Raw genomic sequence first — 16,657 nt, forward strand, 5'->3', positions numbered from 1 at the left:
CATTTAACCATGTTTGTTTAATCTACTAAGATTGACAACAAAAGATTTCACCCCAAAGATAATTTATTTAGAACCTAATGAAATTTTAAAAAAATGAATGGGTAAACATTTTATAGTGATAATGAGACATATGCATGTAAACTAATTACTACATTTATTGCTTTTCATTTCTTGCTCATAGTAGTTTTGTTTCACAGCCACTTTTGAGAACCGTTGTCTGTTAATGCTGAAATCTGTGGTGATGCGAGATTAATAACGCTACTCTAATTGTATATTAAAGTTAGAAACTACAAATAAATTTTTTACTGGAGATTTATCTCTGTTAAAAAATTTATGCAGCATACAAACAACTTAAATGTCTAAAACTGAAATAACCAGGAATTTAATTTCTAGTTTAATTACTCTTGTCCAAACCAGTGATCCCATGTGACATTTGTAAAAGCATGCAGCCATTGATGCTCCCAAATAAATCATTGGTCTCAGTGAAGACAGCTGAAATCTACAGTGGGCTGTGTGTGTAACACACATCTTTTTTATTATTATTTCATGCCAATCTGCTTAAGTTCAAATAAATAACTTTTAAAGTATTTAATGCACTTCTTGCTATAAATCTGAAAATATTTTGTAGAGTGGATTACTAACCTGCCTTCTACAACATCAGATCTATTTGTTACTTTAACTACAGACGTATGAGGCAAATCTTCCTCCTAAAATGCAGAGATTTGCAGCCACAAACCATTACAACAAAATCCCCAGAGTAGCAATTGCTAAACTGTTATAAGCAGACAAAACCTGTATGTATGTCTATCTACTAATTTATTAATTTATAGGGCAAATCAGAGATTTAGTTTAAAACCTGAGCAATTCTCCCAGTTTTCGAACTATGGGTCAGCAAATATGTACATTTTTATTTTCTTATGAAAGTTGGATGATTGGTTTACTATCATTGGTTTACTACTGTTATCTAAACTAATATTTCTGAATGTAATTTACAATTGTAATATAGTTTCTGGCAGTACTTGTTCAGAAAAAAAACATAGTAATACAATTAACCCATTGAAAGTAAATGAAGTGCATTTAAAAACAAAATAGGTGTACATTGTCAGGTATTTGCAGTGTTGCATGTTCTAATCAATATTCTAATGGTACAATAATGTTCTATGTTTAGTTTATCCAGTCAACCTGATTTATTGTATTATGCTCACAAATTTTTTGAATTAAATTATTTTCTTCTGTAAAGGTTCAAAACTATAGGCAATAACAAGTCAAGAGGCTGTTTTAGATGCACATTTGATTTATTCTACTCAACACGACAGCATGCTTAGGGAGGCACCATTATATTAGCAACAGGTGTCTCGGACACTTTATTGTCTGGAGAAACTTTATTCTTCATCAAGTCCTTTCTGAAAAAAAAGAGAACACGGATAAGTGTTGAGTGGTGTTTAAACAAAGTATTAGAGGAGACCCATTTGTACTAAAAGTGTAACTTCCTTGCTGATGACTCAAGAAAAACAATTACCATTTTTGTCTACATACAAACCTTTGACCCAGCATCACGGCTTTTGGCTCGTAACTTGTTGACTTGAGACTCTGCAATATCGGCTCTCTCTTCAGCCTCGTCCAACTCATGTTGAATCTTGCGGAACTTGGTGAGGTTGCTGTTGGCCTGTTCCTCCTGTTGGAAAAGCATCACATATTCCAGATAAGATAATTCCAGATATGTATGACTATGTTATATAATGATCCTATTTTGAAAGATCTATACTCACAGCTACTTCTGCAGACTTCTTATAGGATTTCACTTTGAGCTGAAGCTTGTCCACCAAGTCTTGAAGACGTGCCAGATTTTTACGGTCCTCTTCAGTCTAGGTTTAATAAAATAAGATGGACATTGGAAAAAAATACTTTTTTAATTTATGAAAACTACTACACTGTAAAGGTGTGTTCTAGATTAATAGCTACCTGATAGGTAAGTTCCTTGATGCGTCTCTCATACTTTCTCACTCCTTTTATTGCATCGCTGGACTTCTTCTGTTCACTTTCCACCTCATTTTCAAGCTCCCTGACCTGCAGATTCCACAGCAAAAGTCATTAAACATCTTATTGGTTGAGATTCAGAAAACATTTGATTTGCTTGCTCAAACACTTTGCATCGATGAGCCTTCCTCTACTCACCCTGGCCTCAAGCTTCTGGATCTGCTTCTTGCCTCCCTTCATGGCGATCTGTTCAGCTTCATCCAGACGGTGCTGCAGATCTTTGATGGTCTGCTCCATGTTCTTCTTCATGCGCTCCAGGTGAGCGCTGGTGTCCTGCTCTTTCTTCAGCTCCTCTGCCATCATGGCAGCATCAGTGATGGCCTTCTTGGCCTTCTCTTCAGCATTTCTGCACTCCTGCACAGCCTCCTCCACTTCAGTCTGTAGTTGAACAATATCACCCTCGAGCTTCTTCTTCTGGTTTATCAGGCTGGTGTTCTGCATGATTTCAAAATGAGATATTTATGAGGTATTAGTTCATATAGGAAGTATTGTTAACCTTTGAGATGTAGTCTCACCTGTGAGTGCAGTAGCTGCACCCGCTCGCTAACATCCAGCAGCTCTTGCTCAGCAAGTTTGCGGCTTCGTTCAGTTTGCTCTAAAGCGCCCCTCAGTTCCTCCAGTTCTGCCTGAAGCAGGTTGTTGCGTCTTTCAACAATGGCAAGGTTTTCCTTCATGTCATCATTGCCTCGCAGAGCATCATCAAGTTGGAGTTGAGCATCCTATAAATGAATGTGAAACAGTTTTTTTATCAGGTTTGATGTTTTTAAACTAAGGCAATACCACAATTACGTTTCCCATTACTTACTGACCTTAAGATGTGCATGAACAGACTTGAGTTGTTTCTGGGCCTCAGCTGCCTGCCTGTTGGCTTGGCTAAGCTGGATCTCCATCTCATTGAGGTCTCCCTCCATCTTCTTTTTCAGACGAAGGGCTTCATTCCTGCTGCGAGTTTCAGACTCAAGGGAGCTCTGAAGAGTATCCACCATCCGCTGTTGGTTTCGCTTTACTTGTTCCATCTCTTCATCTTTCTCAGCCAGCTTCCGCTCAAAGTCCGCTTTTATTTGGTTCAACTCAAGCTGGACTCTGAGAATCTTTCCTTCCTCATGCTCCAGTGAGGCCTATAGAAACAGGATGAGTTGTTTGAAATAATTTTTTTACCAAATACCAAACACTAGAATATTTTAATTCTAGTAAACGTTTTGCTCTGCACTTTACCTCTGCTTCCTCAAGAGCGGTCTGTATCTCAGACTTTTCTTGTTCCAGCTGCTTCCGTATCTTCTCAAGCTCATGAATGTTCTTTCCTCCCTCACCAATTTGCTCAGTGAGGTCAGATATTTCCTCTAAAATGTAATTAAGACAATATATTAATTCTATTTTGTAATTAATTTGTCTGATGTTTTATTGATGAACAACCAACCTTGTAAGTTCTTGTTCTCCCTTTTCATCGTCTCCAGATGTTCGAGAGACTCTTCATAAGAGTTTTTAAGTTTGAAGAGTTCGGTGCTCAATGATCTGGCTTCTTTCTGAGAACTCTCCAGTTCACACTGAGACTCTTCGTACTTCTGTTTCCACTCAGACAAGACCTAAAAAAATGATGGAGATGTAAGTATTTTCACTTTAGGTGTGGTAAGTTCATACAGCGGTCTCTGTATTTTTCAACCTTGTCAAAGTTCCTTTGCTTCTTGTCCAGAGCAGCAGCAGCAGCATTAGACCTCTCCACATCCACCATGAGATCTTCAATCTCATTCTGCAGCCTGTGTTTGGTCTTCTCCAGAGAGGAGCACTTGGCATTCACTGCTTCAACAGCCTCCTCAGCCTCCTGCAGACGCTGAGCCAGCTTCTTCCTGGATTATTGAAGAATCCAGGAATGAGATTGGCTGCTTTCAAAACTTTGTACAGTCACTGAAATTCAAATGTGCTGTACTCACTTGGCTTCCTCCAGTTCCTCAGTTCTCTGGATGGCATCAGTTTCGTACTTGGTTCTCCACTGAGCCACCTCAGAGTTGGCCTTGGACATGCTGCGCTGCAGTTCAGCCTTGGCTTCCTGCTCCTCCTCGTACTGCTCCCTGAGGAGGTCACAGTCATGGCGAGCAGACTGTACCGCATGGGCTAATGCATTCTTGGCCTGAAAAAAAAGCATATAAAAGGATATAGTTACTGTCAAGAAATCATCTTTATTTTATGGAGTCTCTTGGTTCCCACTTGCCTTGATTTCCTCTTCCAGTTGTCTTTTGAGGTCTTCAATTTGTTGTGTGTACGACTGCTTTCCTCTGGTGAGTTGAGACACTAAGGAATCCTTTTCCTCAAGCTGCCTTATAAGTTCACCTGAGAATGAATTTAAAAATTAGGTTTTCAATTGATAAAGTTTATGTATGCTATTCAAGAGGTTTAAGGTTCATGTTTATACCATTTTCAGTTTGAAGCTTAGCTTTCTGCATGGTGAAGTCATTGATGGTACGCTGTCCCTCTTCTGATTTGGTTTTATATTCATTCAACTGATCCTCAAGAGACCGACACATTTTCTCCAAATTGTTCTGAAAGAAAGTAAATACAAGTATGATTAATCATCACCATGTGGGACAAGACAAGAGTAATGTTTTCAGCCAACAACAAGAAAACATTGGGTTACTTAATATTTAATTTACCTTGGCCTTGACAATCTGCTCCATATTGGAGACCACATCATCCAGCTCCAGTCTAAGCTCGCTCTTCTCCTTCTCCAGCTTCTGCTTGACTCTCTGCAGGTTGTCGATCTGTTCTCCCAGGTCAGCAACAGTGTCGGATTGTTTCTTCCTGAGAGTGGCAGTGGTGGCTTCATGGTGCAGCGTGGCCTCTTCGAGGTCTCTGCGGAGTTTCTGGAACTCGGCCTCCCTCTTCTTGTTCATCTCAATCTGGGCGGATGTGGCTCCTCCAGCCTCCTCCAGTCTCTCACTGATCTCCTCTAACTCTCTAGCCAAGTCTGCTCTCTGCTTCTCCACCTTGGCTCGAGCAGCTCGTTCTGCCTCAAGCTCTTCCTCCAGCTCTTCAATGCGGGCCTAGAACAAAAGGATTAAGGTTGCATATGCTTTTAAAAACTCACAGTCCTTCTTGTTAATATTTTGTCTGGTTAGAAGTTTCACCTGCAGCTCCTTCAGTTTCTTCTGGAGCTGAGCACTCATTGCTTGTTCATCCTCTATTTTTCCATTGAGTTGGCTTATTTCAAAATCTTTCCTATGGATGATAAAAGGTACAATGTATAAAATGATGCCTACTTAGAAAGTAGCTAGTGTTTTTCATATGGGCTTCTTACTTTTTCAGCCTCTCTTCAAGTTGCTGCTTGTCATTTTCTAAGTCCATGATACTTTCTTGAGCCAACTTTAAGTCTCCCTCAAGCTTTCGCTTGGCTCTCTCAAGGTCCATTCGTATTTTCTTCTCTTGTTCTAAGGATCCTTCAAGCTGCAGAGAGACAGACAAATAATCATTTGTAGTCAAATAAACATAATACAGGATTCAGTTGTAATGTTTTAGATCTTACATCGTCCACTTGCTGTTCCAGCTTCGTCTTGGCCTTGGTCAGAGTGTTGACTTTGTCTTCCTCACTCTGCAGGTCATCCAGGGTTTGTTGATGAGCTTCCTGTAAAGCTTTTTTCTCCTTTGTGAGCTTGGCGATGATTTCGTCCAAAGCAGCCATCTCCTCTGTCAGGTTCTTGACCTAGAGGCCAAAAGGTTTTCAGTGTGTACCAATGGTATTTGACATGTGTTTTGGTGTAATGGTTGGTCGTTGTGGTACCTTGTTCTCTGTAGCGTGTTTCTCTTTCTCCACCTTTGCCAGAGTTAGCTCTAAGTCGTCAATGTCCTTCTTTAACTCAGAGCATTCATCCTCCAGCTTCCTCTTCTTTGCAGTCAGTTCAGCATTCATCTCCTCCTCATCCTCCAGTCTTTCCGTCAACTCCTTGATTTTTGCTTCCAGTTGAATCTTACTCTTGATCAGACCCTCACACCGTTCCTCAGCATCAGACAGATTATCTTGCTCCTTTTGTCAAAAGAAATTAATATGTTTTACAGAATGGTTATCATAAATTATGTTCAGACATTAAAATCACAGTTTCAACATACAGTTTGGACTTGGAGCTGCAGGTCGTTCTTCTCTTGGAGAAGAGAGACCATTTTCTCCTCTAGTTCCTTCCTACGGGCTTCTGATTTTGCATAAGCCTCCTTGAGTTTGGTAAACTCCTCCTTCATGTTGGCCATCTCCTTCTCAGTCTCAGCTGATTTCAACAGAGGTTTGATCTTGAAGTACAACTTCATCCAGGGCCAATTCTTGACCCCCATGAAGGCACGGATGTTCCACTGAATCACAAGTAGTGCATCCCTGTGTGCAACATTTTGTATTAAAGCACTGCTGAAATGTTGTGAAACTATTACTATTTTATATTGCATTGTATATCTTTTATACTGCACAATATTTGTTTTCTCACTTTCTTCATATAAGTTATAACATTGTAAGTCCTTCTAAATCAGTTTATTTAAAATTAACATATGTACTTGATTTTTATTACCTGCGTTCTACAATCTTCTGGAATTCTATTCTTGCAAGAACACCTCTTGATCTTGCCTGAATCCTCGTTATAATGAGAGCCAGACGGTCATCTCTCATCTCTTCCAGTAGACCGAGGAGCCCAGCTTTGAAGAACACCTAATTTATTTAAACATGTAGATACGTAGTCATGTATGGGAGTTTTCATGTGTAAGATTCTGGCTCATTTAAACTTTCTAAGTGTGTGATTTAGATGTGATCTCAATATCGGATCTAAATATAAAACAAAAAAATAAATCATTTGAATTGGCTGACTTTTACAGATATCTGACATATGTTTACACAACATAGATTTACTTACCTTGGTGTGACCCAATTTATACTGGTTATGATCGATATCTAGGGAACCTAGAAGCTTCTCTGAAGCCTTCTTGTTATCGATGAACTGTCCCTCAGGTATGGCATTTGGGTTTAAGATGCGGTATCTAACAAAAGTAAAAGATCACTTGTGTAATGTCTTTGGAATAAAATGCTCAACTTCAACTACCACTCATATATTGAGGTTTGTTAAATGGTATTCAAATATTTTGTAAAACCCAATGAACTTCAACTCAACAATAGAATCTATGAAGAAAGACATACTCAAAGAATATAAACAATCTGGGACAAATAAAAGTTGGAAAAGAGTTTTTTAGGTCCTTTCACTTTGAAGCAACACGTACTTAATAAACTTTTTTGTAGACCAGTGTCTTTTGTAATCAACTAACCCAAGAAGAGAAGTTTGATTTATGTAAATTATGTTCAAAATGCAATATTTGTAACAAATACATCCAAATATGGTCATTTTTGTTCTTTAGCATTTCTATGTCTGACTTCTAATCAACAGCAAACCTCTGCTTGAAGTCTCCATAGAGGATCCTGTTAGGGAAGCCTTTCCTACAGATCCTGATGCCTTCCAGGACACCGTTACAGCGTAGCTGGTGCATCACCAGAGGGTTCTCCATGGCCCCAGGAGTCTTGGTCTCGTTGGGAATGATGCAGCGTACAAAGTGGGGGTGGGTAGACCTCAGGTTGGTCATCAACTTATTCAGGTTCTCCTGAAAGCACATGTTTATTGTCAATGGATGTCTCACATCCACGTAGATGGTGTCTTTTAAATATTTTATGACTGTTAAAATCAAAATAATCTTACCCTGTGCAGGGCAGACACAGTTTGGAAAGATGAACCTTTCTTTTTAGTCCCACCTTTACCCTTTCCTCCAGATTCCTGAACTAAAAGTTATTAACACAATATTAAATAGAAGAAATAATAAAAACCATATGTAGATATATTGTTTTCAAATGACCCAGTTGAAATAAAGCAAAAAGAAATAACATATGGATTAAAGATGCACATTTCTGCATTTTCTCCATGTCATACTTATTACCTATCCACCCATTGTTTAAATTGGTGATCTCCATAGCAACTCATAATGTTCATGCTGCCACAGAGGAACAAATATGCTAACATCTACTGCTGCCCAGACATTTATCAACAGTTTAGAGGACTTTATTTTTTGGCTTTAAACTTCTTTTATGATTTATTTGATACCACATCTCCATATTTTAGCACCATGAATGATGATGAATCAAATTATCATGTTTACATATATTTGGGTGCCTAATGTTGAGTTAATATCATTTAGTTAGATTCGTTAGTTACCATATAATAATTTTGTTTGTCTGATGGAATTCTGCGTGAATGGTCACATGACAAATACGTTTCACGTTTGAATTTGATTCATTTTTAAGATCTTTACAAGCAAAATGGAGCCAAAAAACCGTATATGTCCTTATATAAAGGGCCATCTACTAGGCCCCCTTATTTAATAATAATATGTGTTTTAAAAGGAGTAACTCATACCTGACTAAATACATACCTGAATCAGCTCCTGCATAATTTGCAAAGAGAATACCAAGCAGCTTGAGTGTAGACTTCTGGTACAGCCCAACAACAGTCTCATTCAGAGGATCCTTGTTCTTCACCAGCCAGTTATTGATATTATAGTCAACAGTTCCAGCATAGTGAACCAGGGCAAAATGGGCCTCTGGTTTGCCTTTGACAACTCTAGGCTTCTGGAAGTTGTTTGATTTTCCCAGATGATTGTCATAAAGCTTGGCTTTAAATGTAGTATCAGAGGCTTTGGGAAACATGCACTCCTCCTCGAGGATGGACATGATACCCATGGGCTGAAAGGGTAATAAAAGTGGTTTGAAACACAAATGACCTTTTACCTTCTCCATATTTTTGATATTCTGATTCTCACCTTTTCAATCAGGTCAATACAGGCCTGCAGATCCATACCAAAGTCAATGAAAGTCCATTCAATTCCTTCTTTCTTGTATTCTTCCTGCTCCAGCACAAACATGTGGTGGTTGAAAAACTGTTGCAGTTTTTCATTGGTGAAGTTGATGCACAGCTGCTCGAAGGTGTTGAACTGGAGAGATATTGAGAGTAATTAAAAATGAACTCTTAGAATAAAAAACTCAGCAAGTATGCATTGATTCCTATCTAAACTCACATCAAAAATTTCAAACCCAGCAATGTCCAGCACTCCAATGAAGTACTGGCGAGGCTGCTTGGTGTCAAGAGACTGATTAATTCTCACCACCATCCAGAGGAACATCTTCTCATAAACTGCCTTCGACAGGGCTCCAACAGCATAGTACACCTCAATAAGGGTGTGACAAGGACATTTATTAAAACTAAGTAATGTATCATCAAATGATACTCATAAAACACATATGTCTTTACCTGGGCAACATTTTGTCCCTTGGTGACCCACTCATTCCCCACTTTGACCCTTGGGTGACAGAGACCTTTGATGAGGTCAGCAGAGTTCAGGCCCATCAGATACGCTGCTTTGTCAGCATCTTTGGAGAATTAATGGCATTAATATTATTCAAGGCTAACATCCTTGTTTGAGCTTGATAACATGTTGTGTCATTGACTGTAAACGGTTTAAAAAGTAGAAATGTCTTACCTTCGGTGCCATCAGCCTCTGCCTGCTCCTCTCTCTGCTTGTTCTTAAACTTCATGTTGCCATGATGCATAATAGCCCCAGTAAGCTTGTACATACTGTTTTTTTCTTCTTGAGTGAATCCCAGCACATCAAAAGCTTCCTGAGTAAGACATGTTACAGTGGTGAACTTTCTAGTTGACATTTAGTGTTGTTTAAAAAATGTTTGTCAGAATGCTCATCTTACATCAGTAGCCATCAGCTCCTCAGAGTCATTGATGGAAGCTACTGTTGTCTCTCCTTGGGAGATGAATGCGTAATCATAGGGGTTGTTGGTGATGAGTAGCATCTCTACATTTACCCAATTAAAATATAGTTATATCAGTAATGTTATACTTTAGAAAACATAATTGCTTTGAATATGTTGCCTACACTCACCCAGAAGTTCAGGCTTTACTTGAGACAGGATCTGGTAGAAAATATGGTAATCCCTCTCAGCTCTGAGCTGGTAGGTGACACGTGACTTTTCCAGAAGATCTGTTAGGAAAACAACCTATTATTCTCAGCATAAATGGGCCATCACTGCCTTGAAGTATGTAGTCAAGTTACGTACAGGTTTCAATGTCAGCAGAGGCAAGCTTTCCTCTATTGTCAAAGTGGATTCTGATGAACTTTCCCTAAAAGAAAAAAGAGTTATTGAATTTCTTGACTTTATCTCAGAAATTACTAATTCAAGATCCACAGTCACTTACAAATCTGGAGGAGTTGTCATTCCTGATGGTCTTGGCATTGCCAAAAGCCTCCAGAGCAGGGTTAGCCTGAATGATTTGATCCTCCAGGGTGCCCTGATGCCATCAAACAAACTCACAATTTCAGATTTAAAACAGAATAAAAAGCTCTCGTTGACGTCTGTGACATTCTGAATGCACTGCATTTTTCTGATGTACAATATGTAAATATTAATACAAAGTGTATATAAATGTAAATATTCATATTAGTTGTGGGACTCGATTAAAATTTTTAATCGAGTTAAATACAGGGTCTGTAATTAATAATAAAAATTAATCATATTTTAATCAAAAACTATATTTGGACAAAATAAGTAACATTTTCAATTCAGAACCCTTTATGCTGCTAAATTTTTGAATAAATAAATATATGATCTCAATGAGAAAGATATTTATTGTTTTTAATCTGTTATGTCTGTTATTTAGGTTATTCAATCATCAGATTGGTGCAAAGTGCCATTGTACCCATTCAGCTTTCAAGTGTTTATGGAGTCATTGGTCATTCATGTATTAAAAAAAAACAACTGTAGACTGTGAATGCTGACTTCAACGTCGGGGACATCTGTGCTTGCAACATGTCTTTCATTGAGATGATATTTTAGGCTTGAATAGCTTTGGTGATATGTCAGCTCCTTTTTGCACAACTTGCAGTCAACAATAGTCTTTTCCAGCTTCAAAATTGTCTTTTGAAGCAAAAACTAACCTATTGGATTGAACATAACAAAGCAATTATTTGTATAAAAACTTTTAACACATTAAAATCTATCTCATTAATGAATTAAAACTAGTGCATTAAGTCCCAGCCCCAAAATATATATTTTTTTATTGCAGCAATTTTTAGCTAGAGCTTTTTAGTTGCATTTTTAAACAAACCTTCTTTTCACTTGCAGCATCTTTCTTCCCAACTCCAGGCGCAGCAGCAATGCTGGCAAAGTACTGAATGACACGCTTGGTGTTTACAGTCTTTCCAGCTCCAGATTCTCCGCTGTGTAAAAGATACAAGAAAGGTTTCCTGTCAAGATCTACAACTTAGTACCACTGAAGAAATATAAGGTTGCAGTCTGACTCACGTAATGAGGATTGACTGGTTTTCTCGATCTGTCAACAAGAAATTTTAGCAATAAAGTCAAAATTGTCATAAGGGATGTGTGAACAAAATAAGGGGTTTCTGTACCTGCCAGCATGTACTGGTAGGCATTGTCAGAGATGGAGAAGATGTGAGGAGGAGCTTCACTCCTCTTCTTTCCTCTGTAGGCAACGACCACCTCTTGGTTGTAGACTGGCAGCGCCTTGTAGGGGTTGACAGTCACACAGAACAGCCCAGAGTAGGTCTGCAGGTAACAATAACATAAGATAATGAAATAATTGTCTTATTGAACATATCTAATAGACTGCATTTCCCTGCAATGTTAGTTTGTACATTGAAGTTTAGCTTTCTTACATAGATCATCCATGCTGCGTAACGCTCTTTGAGGTTAAACAGCACAGCTGGCTCATGGAGGAAGGTGAACATCGCCATATCTTCAATTTTATCAAACTTTGGCGGGTTCTGAGGATGTACATCGCACTCCTTCACTGTGACAGTCTGTAAAAGAAAACAACAAAAACTTTGTTTTACATCTAAACTGAATCATCAGCATCATAATATCTTCATTCCAGACATGTAAGTCCATAGTAAAAAGATAAAACAAACAAGATAAAAAAATGTTAAAAGTAAGAATCAAATACCTCTGTGGATTATTGATTTTACACATTTTAGTACTGAATATAAATTCACTTGCCTTTCCAAGTTCTGTATCAGCAGTGACTTTGTCACCATCACGACTTTGGATGGTTGCTTTTACGTACTCAACCTCTGGATCAGGTACGAAGCACTCTCTCTTCATGTCAAAGGGGCGAGTCTGGGCCTCCAGACGCTCCCTATCTGACTTCCTTAGAAAAGGAGCAGCAGCCCCAAATTCTGCCATGGCGGCATCACCCATGTTTCAACCTGGTTTAAAAAGTAGCCTTCTTTAGATTGTCAAAATTATGTTAAAAAGTCACTGTTGAATGTTTCTGTAAGGACTTGTTAAGACCACAATCTTATTCTCTGACAGGATTAAAAATTGGATATCATATGTCAAGTTACAGGTTTAAAACTGATTAGTCATTTGAATTTATGATTATTTATTGCTGTCAGATCAGTTTTTTATATATATATATATTAGAGAATGCTCATTTTTAATTGCTTGACTTGTTTTGAAACTAGGAGTCAACAAGGAAAGTTGCTTCTAAAAATAATAATACAACTTAACTTTGAATTTCTAATTCATCTAATATAACAAAAAATGTATTTCAATCATATTGTCATCAATATTTTTCATTATACAACAAAAATCCTTTTGTAGCCAAAGCTGGTTTTTACCTTGGGTGGGTTAGACTTCAAAAGATCTGAATCAGTCAGAAAAAACAAAAACCAAATCAATTCATGCTAATAAAAATCACCATTTGTTATTCCAAATGAAAGATTTCACATTTATTTGAAGTTTTAACTAGGTTAAGAATCAAATTGTACCAAATAATGTTAACAATGTTTATCTTACCTTTAACTCTTAATCTGTAAGCACAGAAAATGCTCAGTGTCGTGTCGGACAGAAGCCGTATCTCCTTAAATAAAGCCTGTTGATCCACCAAATATGGCATAAATATTTGGATAAAGATTGCACATAAAAAAAACGTCCTATTTGGGCAGGATGGACTGCTGCTATTTGTTGCTGTAACCTTATGTCAAACAAGGCGAGGACAATACATGGTACAATGAAAGGGGAGGGCAAAAGGTGGGGATCAAGGACAGGGTTGATATCAAGTGACTCCTAATTTAATCATGTGAAATCATATTTAATTTCTTCATGCTATTATTATAGATTTGTTGATGGTTTAATTAAAATGTTTTTATTTTGAAGTATAATTCTGTTGGTATAAGTAGTTTCTAAGATTCATTTAAATGGAATGTTTGCATGTTTTACCTTCCTCTAGCTTGGGTTTGTTTAAACCTGAAATCTAAATGTTATTTTCATCTTTTTTATTAACTTAATATGTTTTGCTAATATCTATTGGAGAAAAATATGAGATTTTATATCAAGTGTATCTTTTTAAATTCACAAATTTTTTAATAACAACATGCTTACAATTGTGAAAGTGGACTAAAATCAAGGAATCCCTCTACTTTCCTTCACTGTCTCTATTAGTGTGCTGAGTAGGCGTGTTTAAACCCTCACACAGAAGATTGATGGACAAGGAGGGTTAATGACAAAGATTAAGACCAATTTGTTCCTGAAACAATGTTTGTGGAAGAGATCTTGACTCGTTGGCCCTGTTAAGATTCCTAATCTAAAAGATAAACTTCAGCAAAGTAGAGCGGCATCCAAAGTCACTGCTGAGACAATGAAGAATTGCAGCTGCCATTTAGTGAAATCTCTGGTCAGAGACTTTAAATTATCACTCACCACTGTTCTGCCCCGCAAGGTCTACACCCTTTGTCTCATTGTATCATGGCAGTGTTCCCTCTCCTTTGGCCTTGTGGACAAAGATAACCCTGTCAAATTCTTGTCTAGATTTTTCCTCTGTGACTGTGAAGGACAGCCTTTGAGGGCAGTGATAAAGTTGAACTGCAACTTTATGTCATGATAGATGTGAGGAAGCAGGTGCACTGCACTGAAAATGCTCTCTCTGGCAAAGAGAATTTTTATTCATATTTCTTACATTATTAAAAAATTTATTGCGTAATATTATTACAGTTCAACTAAATTAGTATTTCTTTTCTGTTTAAAAACTGAAACTCAATTAAGCAAGTTTTAAACAATAAATCTTGCTTCTGGATTTCCCTCACAATTGGTGGGATTGACCTAAAAAGTAGTCACTTAATACAGCCTTCTTGTGTTTTGAATACAGGATATGATTTTATATGTTACATTATCTTTTGAATTAATACATTTACTAAATATTGCTTTATGTTTTTCAAAAGAGAAAATACATTTCTGCTGTCTACCAAAATTAAAGTAGCACAAATTAATTTAATTGCACATGTGGAGTTCTATTGATGTGGACTGATATAAAAGGAAGAAGTAAGATGTTTAATGTAGCCTTCTTGTAGTTTGAATTTATGTAAGAACTTTTTTGGCCTTTACAAATGAGAATCATTTCACCTGTTTAAGTGGGTAGGATTATTTAAAAAGTTTTGAAAGATAGAAATCTTCTGACTCCATCACACTTAGTTCTGTGTTGAAGTGTGATGCTTTGCGAGGCATCAGTAAACAATGCAAACGTCTTTAAGAATTTGATTTCATATTATTGGATTATCATTCTCAGCTGTTTCCATCCCATTGGAAATGTTAACTCATGTCACCCCACTGACTTTCATTCCAGCTTCAATCTATAACTCCTCTTAGGTGGCTCCAATTGTTCTTAAGCTGAAACAACAAATGGTGTCACCTCAAAATCCATCTGGTTTTAATATTTGCCACAGTCCTTGAGCCTTTGTAAACATCGCTGTCCTATGTATTAAGCAATTAACAAATTAAAGCTTGTAATACAATTGTAACAACATCTAAATGCTACTATGGACTCAGGGGGACATTTAAGCAAACAGAGAGATTTGTTTGTATTGTATGGATGACAAGATTCTTTTGTTGTCCTGTAATCTTTCTGTAGTTATTGAAAATCTTTGGAGGACGGAGCCATGTGAGATACAGATCAAGCACTCGGTGCCAGCTTGCATCCATCTTCTGCCTCACTTCTTCATATGCTGACAGTCTCTCTGTGCCACTTTGTACAGCTACAAAACCCGAAGGAAGGTAAGCTGAAATTTACCGATAATGCTACTTAAGCATCTTGGCATACCTGCATGCTTTATGTTTGATATTTTATCTATTAAGGTGATTTTCCCATTTTAACTAAAAATCTGTTTCCCAAAACAAAAATGTAGCTGATTGTTTACTAACTTGTTGCAGTAGTGATTGTTATTATGTTTGATTGGATGTTGCATTGTACGTCTTTCAGTTAACATAAAAAAATACAGCACTATTTAATTAGCCCTTAAATAATTGACATATACTCTTACATTTTCAGAAACATAAATATCTGAGTTGGAAGAGCATTACTTTGATTGTTTTACTGCAAGTGTTTTTCATTATTTTACCAGCATCATGAAGTAATATGGATGGAATGATATACATTCCCTTTGTGCTAAAATTTAATGCCTAAGAATACTACTATATATACGTATATATTTGCGTCACAAGACATTTAAAATTTGTTAGTGTTTAATCTCTTTATAAATAAAATCATTGTATTTTTTTTCATTCACAGTCCAGCTACGTTATATGTATGTTTGTTACAGTACATCTAGTTGTCACAAAGATTTTCTGATCCATATGTCTGCAGCAGACGAAATCAGCATTGTATAAGCATGTTGTACTGTATAAATGTAAAATGTTTTCAGTGCAAAATAAATGTATCAAATGTTCGTTTTTTTTAAGGACGTATACTGGACCTTAGACGCTTGTATTATCTTCAGCTGGTTTAACGTATAATTTCGCCCCTTTTCTCTGTGAATGTAAACATTACTGGTATACAGGGAGAAAAACGAAGTGAAGTTACATCCCCAACTCACCATGGCTTTTATTTGCCCCAATGTTACTAACACTCCAGATCTTCTTCATATTACTCTCATAAATGATGTACGCACCTGCAGACATGGTAAAAACAAAATGCCCCCTCTCAAATTAAGAGATTTAATTCCTAGATATCCTGTTTTACGAGGTTCTGAAGCTACATTAATCTAGTATAAAGTGTACAAGAACGCACTTCACATCATTTTAAACAAAGAAAAAGCAAAAAAGTTTGTAACAAACACAAAGTACACTCCCAATTCTTTAGATACATATAATTAGCCCTAAAATTTAAAGGAACGTTTATCTTTTTCCCATGAAAATAAGGAATAAGGATTATTTGGCTCCTTATGTAACAGTAAATCTGTGCTTCATATTAATTAAATACTTTGGGGGTTTTTAGGGGGAAGTGTGTTTGGGGGACCCACTAGGCATTCAGAAAATATCTACAACACATCTTGTCAACACAAGGGGGCAGAATCTGACCACTTACTTCATGTCCCTTTTGTTTGTGAACATAGGGCATTCATTAGCTGTACAAAGATGGTAAATATTTACCTCTATTCAGATTGCTACATCCATTGTTTAGTCATAAACTGAAAATGGAAAATCTTGAGCTTCTTCTTGCTAGTCTTCCATAAAAGCCAAATTTGTGGAGCATATTACCTA

The 16,657-nt window shown here is 37.1% G+C and overlaps 1 protein-coding gene and 1 long non-coding RNA gene across 5 annotated transcripts in view; one reads left to right on the plus strand and one right to left on the minus strand.

Moving 5' to 3' along the window:
• LOC116721862 (uncharacterized) overlaps positions 1–16,657 on the plus strand; it is a 36,217-nt gene that overhangs the window by 17,081 nt on the left and 2,479 nt on the right. For 3 of the 4 annotated variants that reach the window (XR_004339687.1, XR_004339688.1, XR_004339686.1), the window contains exons 5-6: positions 7,440–7,623; positions 15,030–15,172. This is a non-coding gene — a long non-coding RNA (uncharacterized LOC116721862). The remainder of the gene's footprint in view (positions 1–7,439; positions 7,624–15,029; positions 15,173–16,657) is intronic. The other variant, XR_004339689.1, reaches the window with a different exon arrangement.
• LOC116721859 (myosin-7-like) lies at positions 1,277–12,330 on the minus strand. Its single transcript, XM_032565877.1, has 37 exons — positions 12,122–12,330; positions 11,782–11,925; positions 11,515–11,671; positions 11,411–11,438; positions 11,214–11,325; positions 10,305–10,397; positions 10,166–10,229; positions 9,991–10,089; positions 9,800–9,903; positions 9,577–9,715; positions 9,348–9,466; positions 9,115–9,264; positions 8,860–9,030; positions 8,473–8,782; positions 7,746–7,825; positions 7,445–7,650; positions 6,915–7,038; positions 6,576–6,712; positions 6,133–6,388; positions 5,807–6,049; positions 5,552–5,728; positions 5,327–5,472; positions 5,157–5,247; positions 4,683–5,072; positions 4,445–4,571; positions 4,244–4,362; positions 3,966–4,162; positions 3,698–3,881; positions 3,455–3,620; positions 3,253–3,377; positions 2,847–3,155; positions 2,553–2,756; positions 2,176–2,472; positions 1,963–2,067; positions 1,770–1,865; positions 1,541–1,675; positions 1,277–1,403 (listed from the first exon to the last, which is right to left on the minus strand). Exons 1-37 carry the CDS (start codon positions 12,320–12,322, stop codon positions 1,383–1,385), a joined length of 5,826 nt encoding a protein of 1,941 aa, XP_032421768.1. The 5' UTR covers positions 12,323–12,330; the 3' UTR covers positions 1,277–1,382.

The sequence above is a fragment of the Xiphophorus hellerii genome, chromosome 6 (assembly GCF_003331165.1).
Source record: "Xiphophorus hellerii strain 12219 chromosome 6, Xiphophorus_hellerii-4.1, whole genome shotgun sequence".
NCBI classification, from domain to species: Eukaryota; Metazoa; Chordata; class Actinopteri; order Cyprinodontiformes; family Poeciliidae; genus Xiphophorus; species Xiphophorus hellerii.

Excerpts from the sequence above, each read along its gene's own strand:
- LOC116721859 (XM_032565877.1), bottom strand. The coding sequence starts at position 12,322 with ATGGGTGATGCCGCCATGGCAGAATTTGGGGCTGCTGCTCCTTTTCTA. Across the intron at positions 5,473-5,551 it reads TGGAACAGCAAGTGGACGAT|CTTGAAGGATCCTTAGAACA; the intron begins GTAAGATCTAAA and ends GTCTCTCTGCAG. Across the intron at positions 1,866-1,962 it reads TCAAGGAACTTACCTATCAG|ACTGAAGAGGACCGTAAAAA; the intron begins GTAGCTATTAAT and ends TATTAAACCTAG.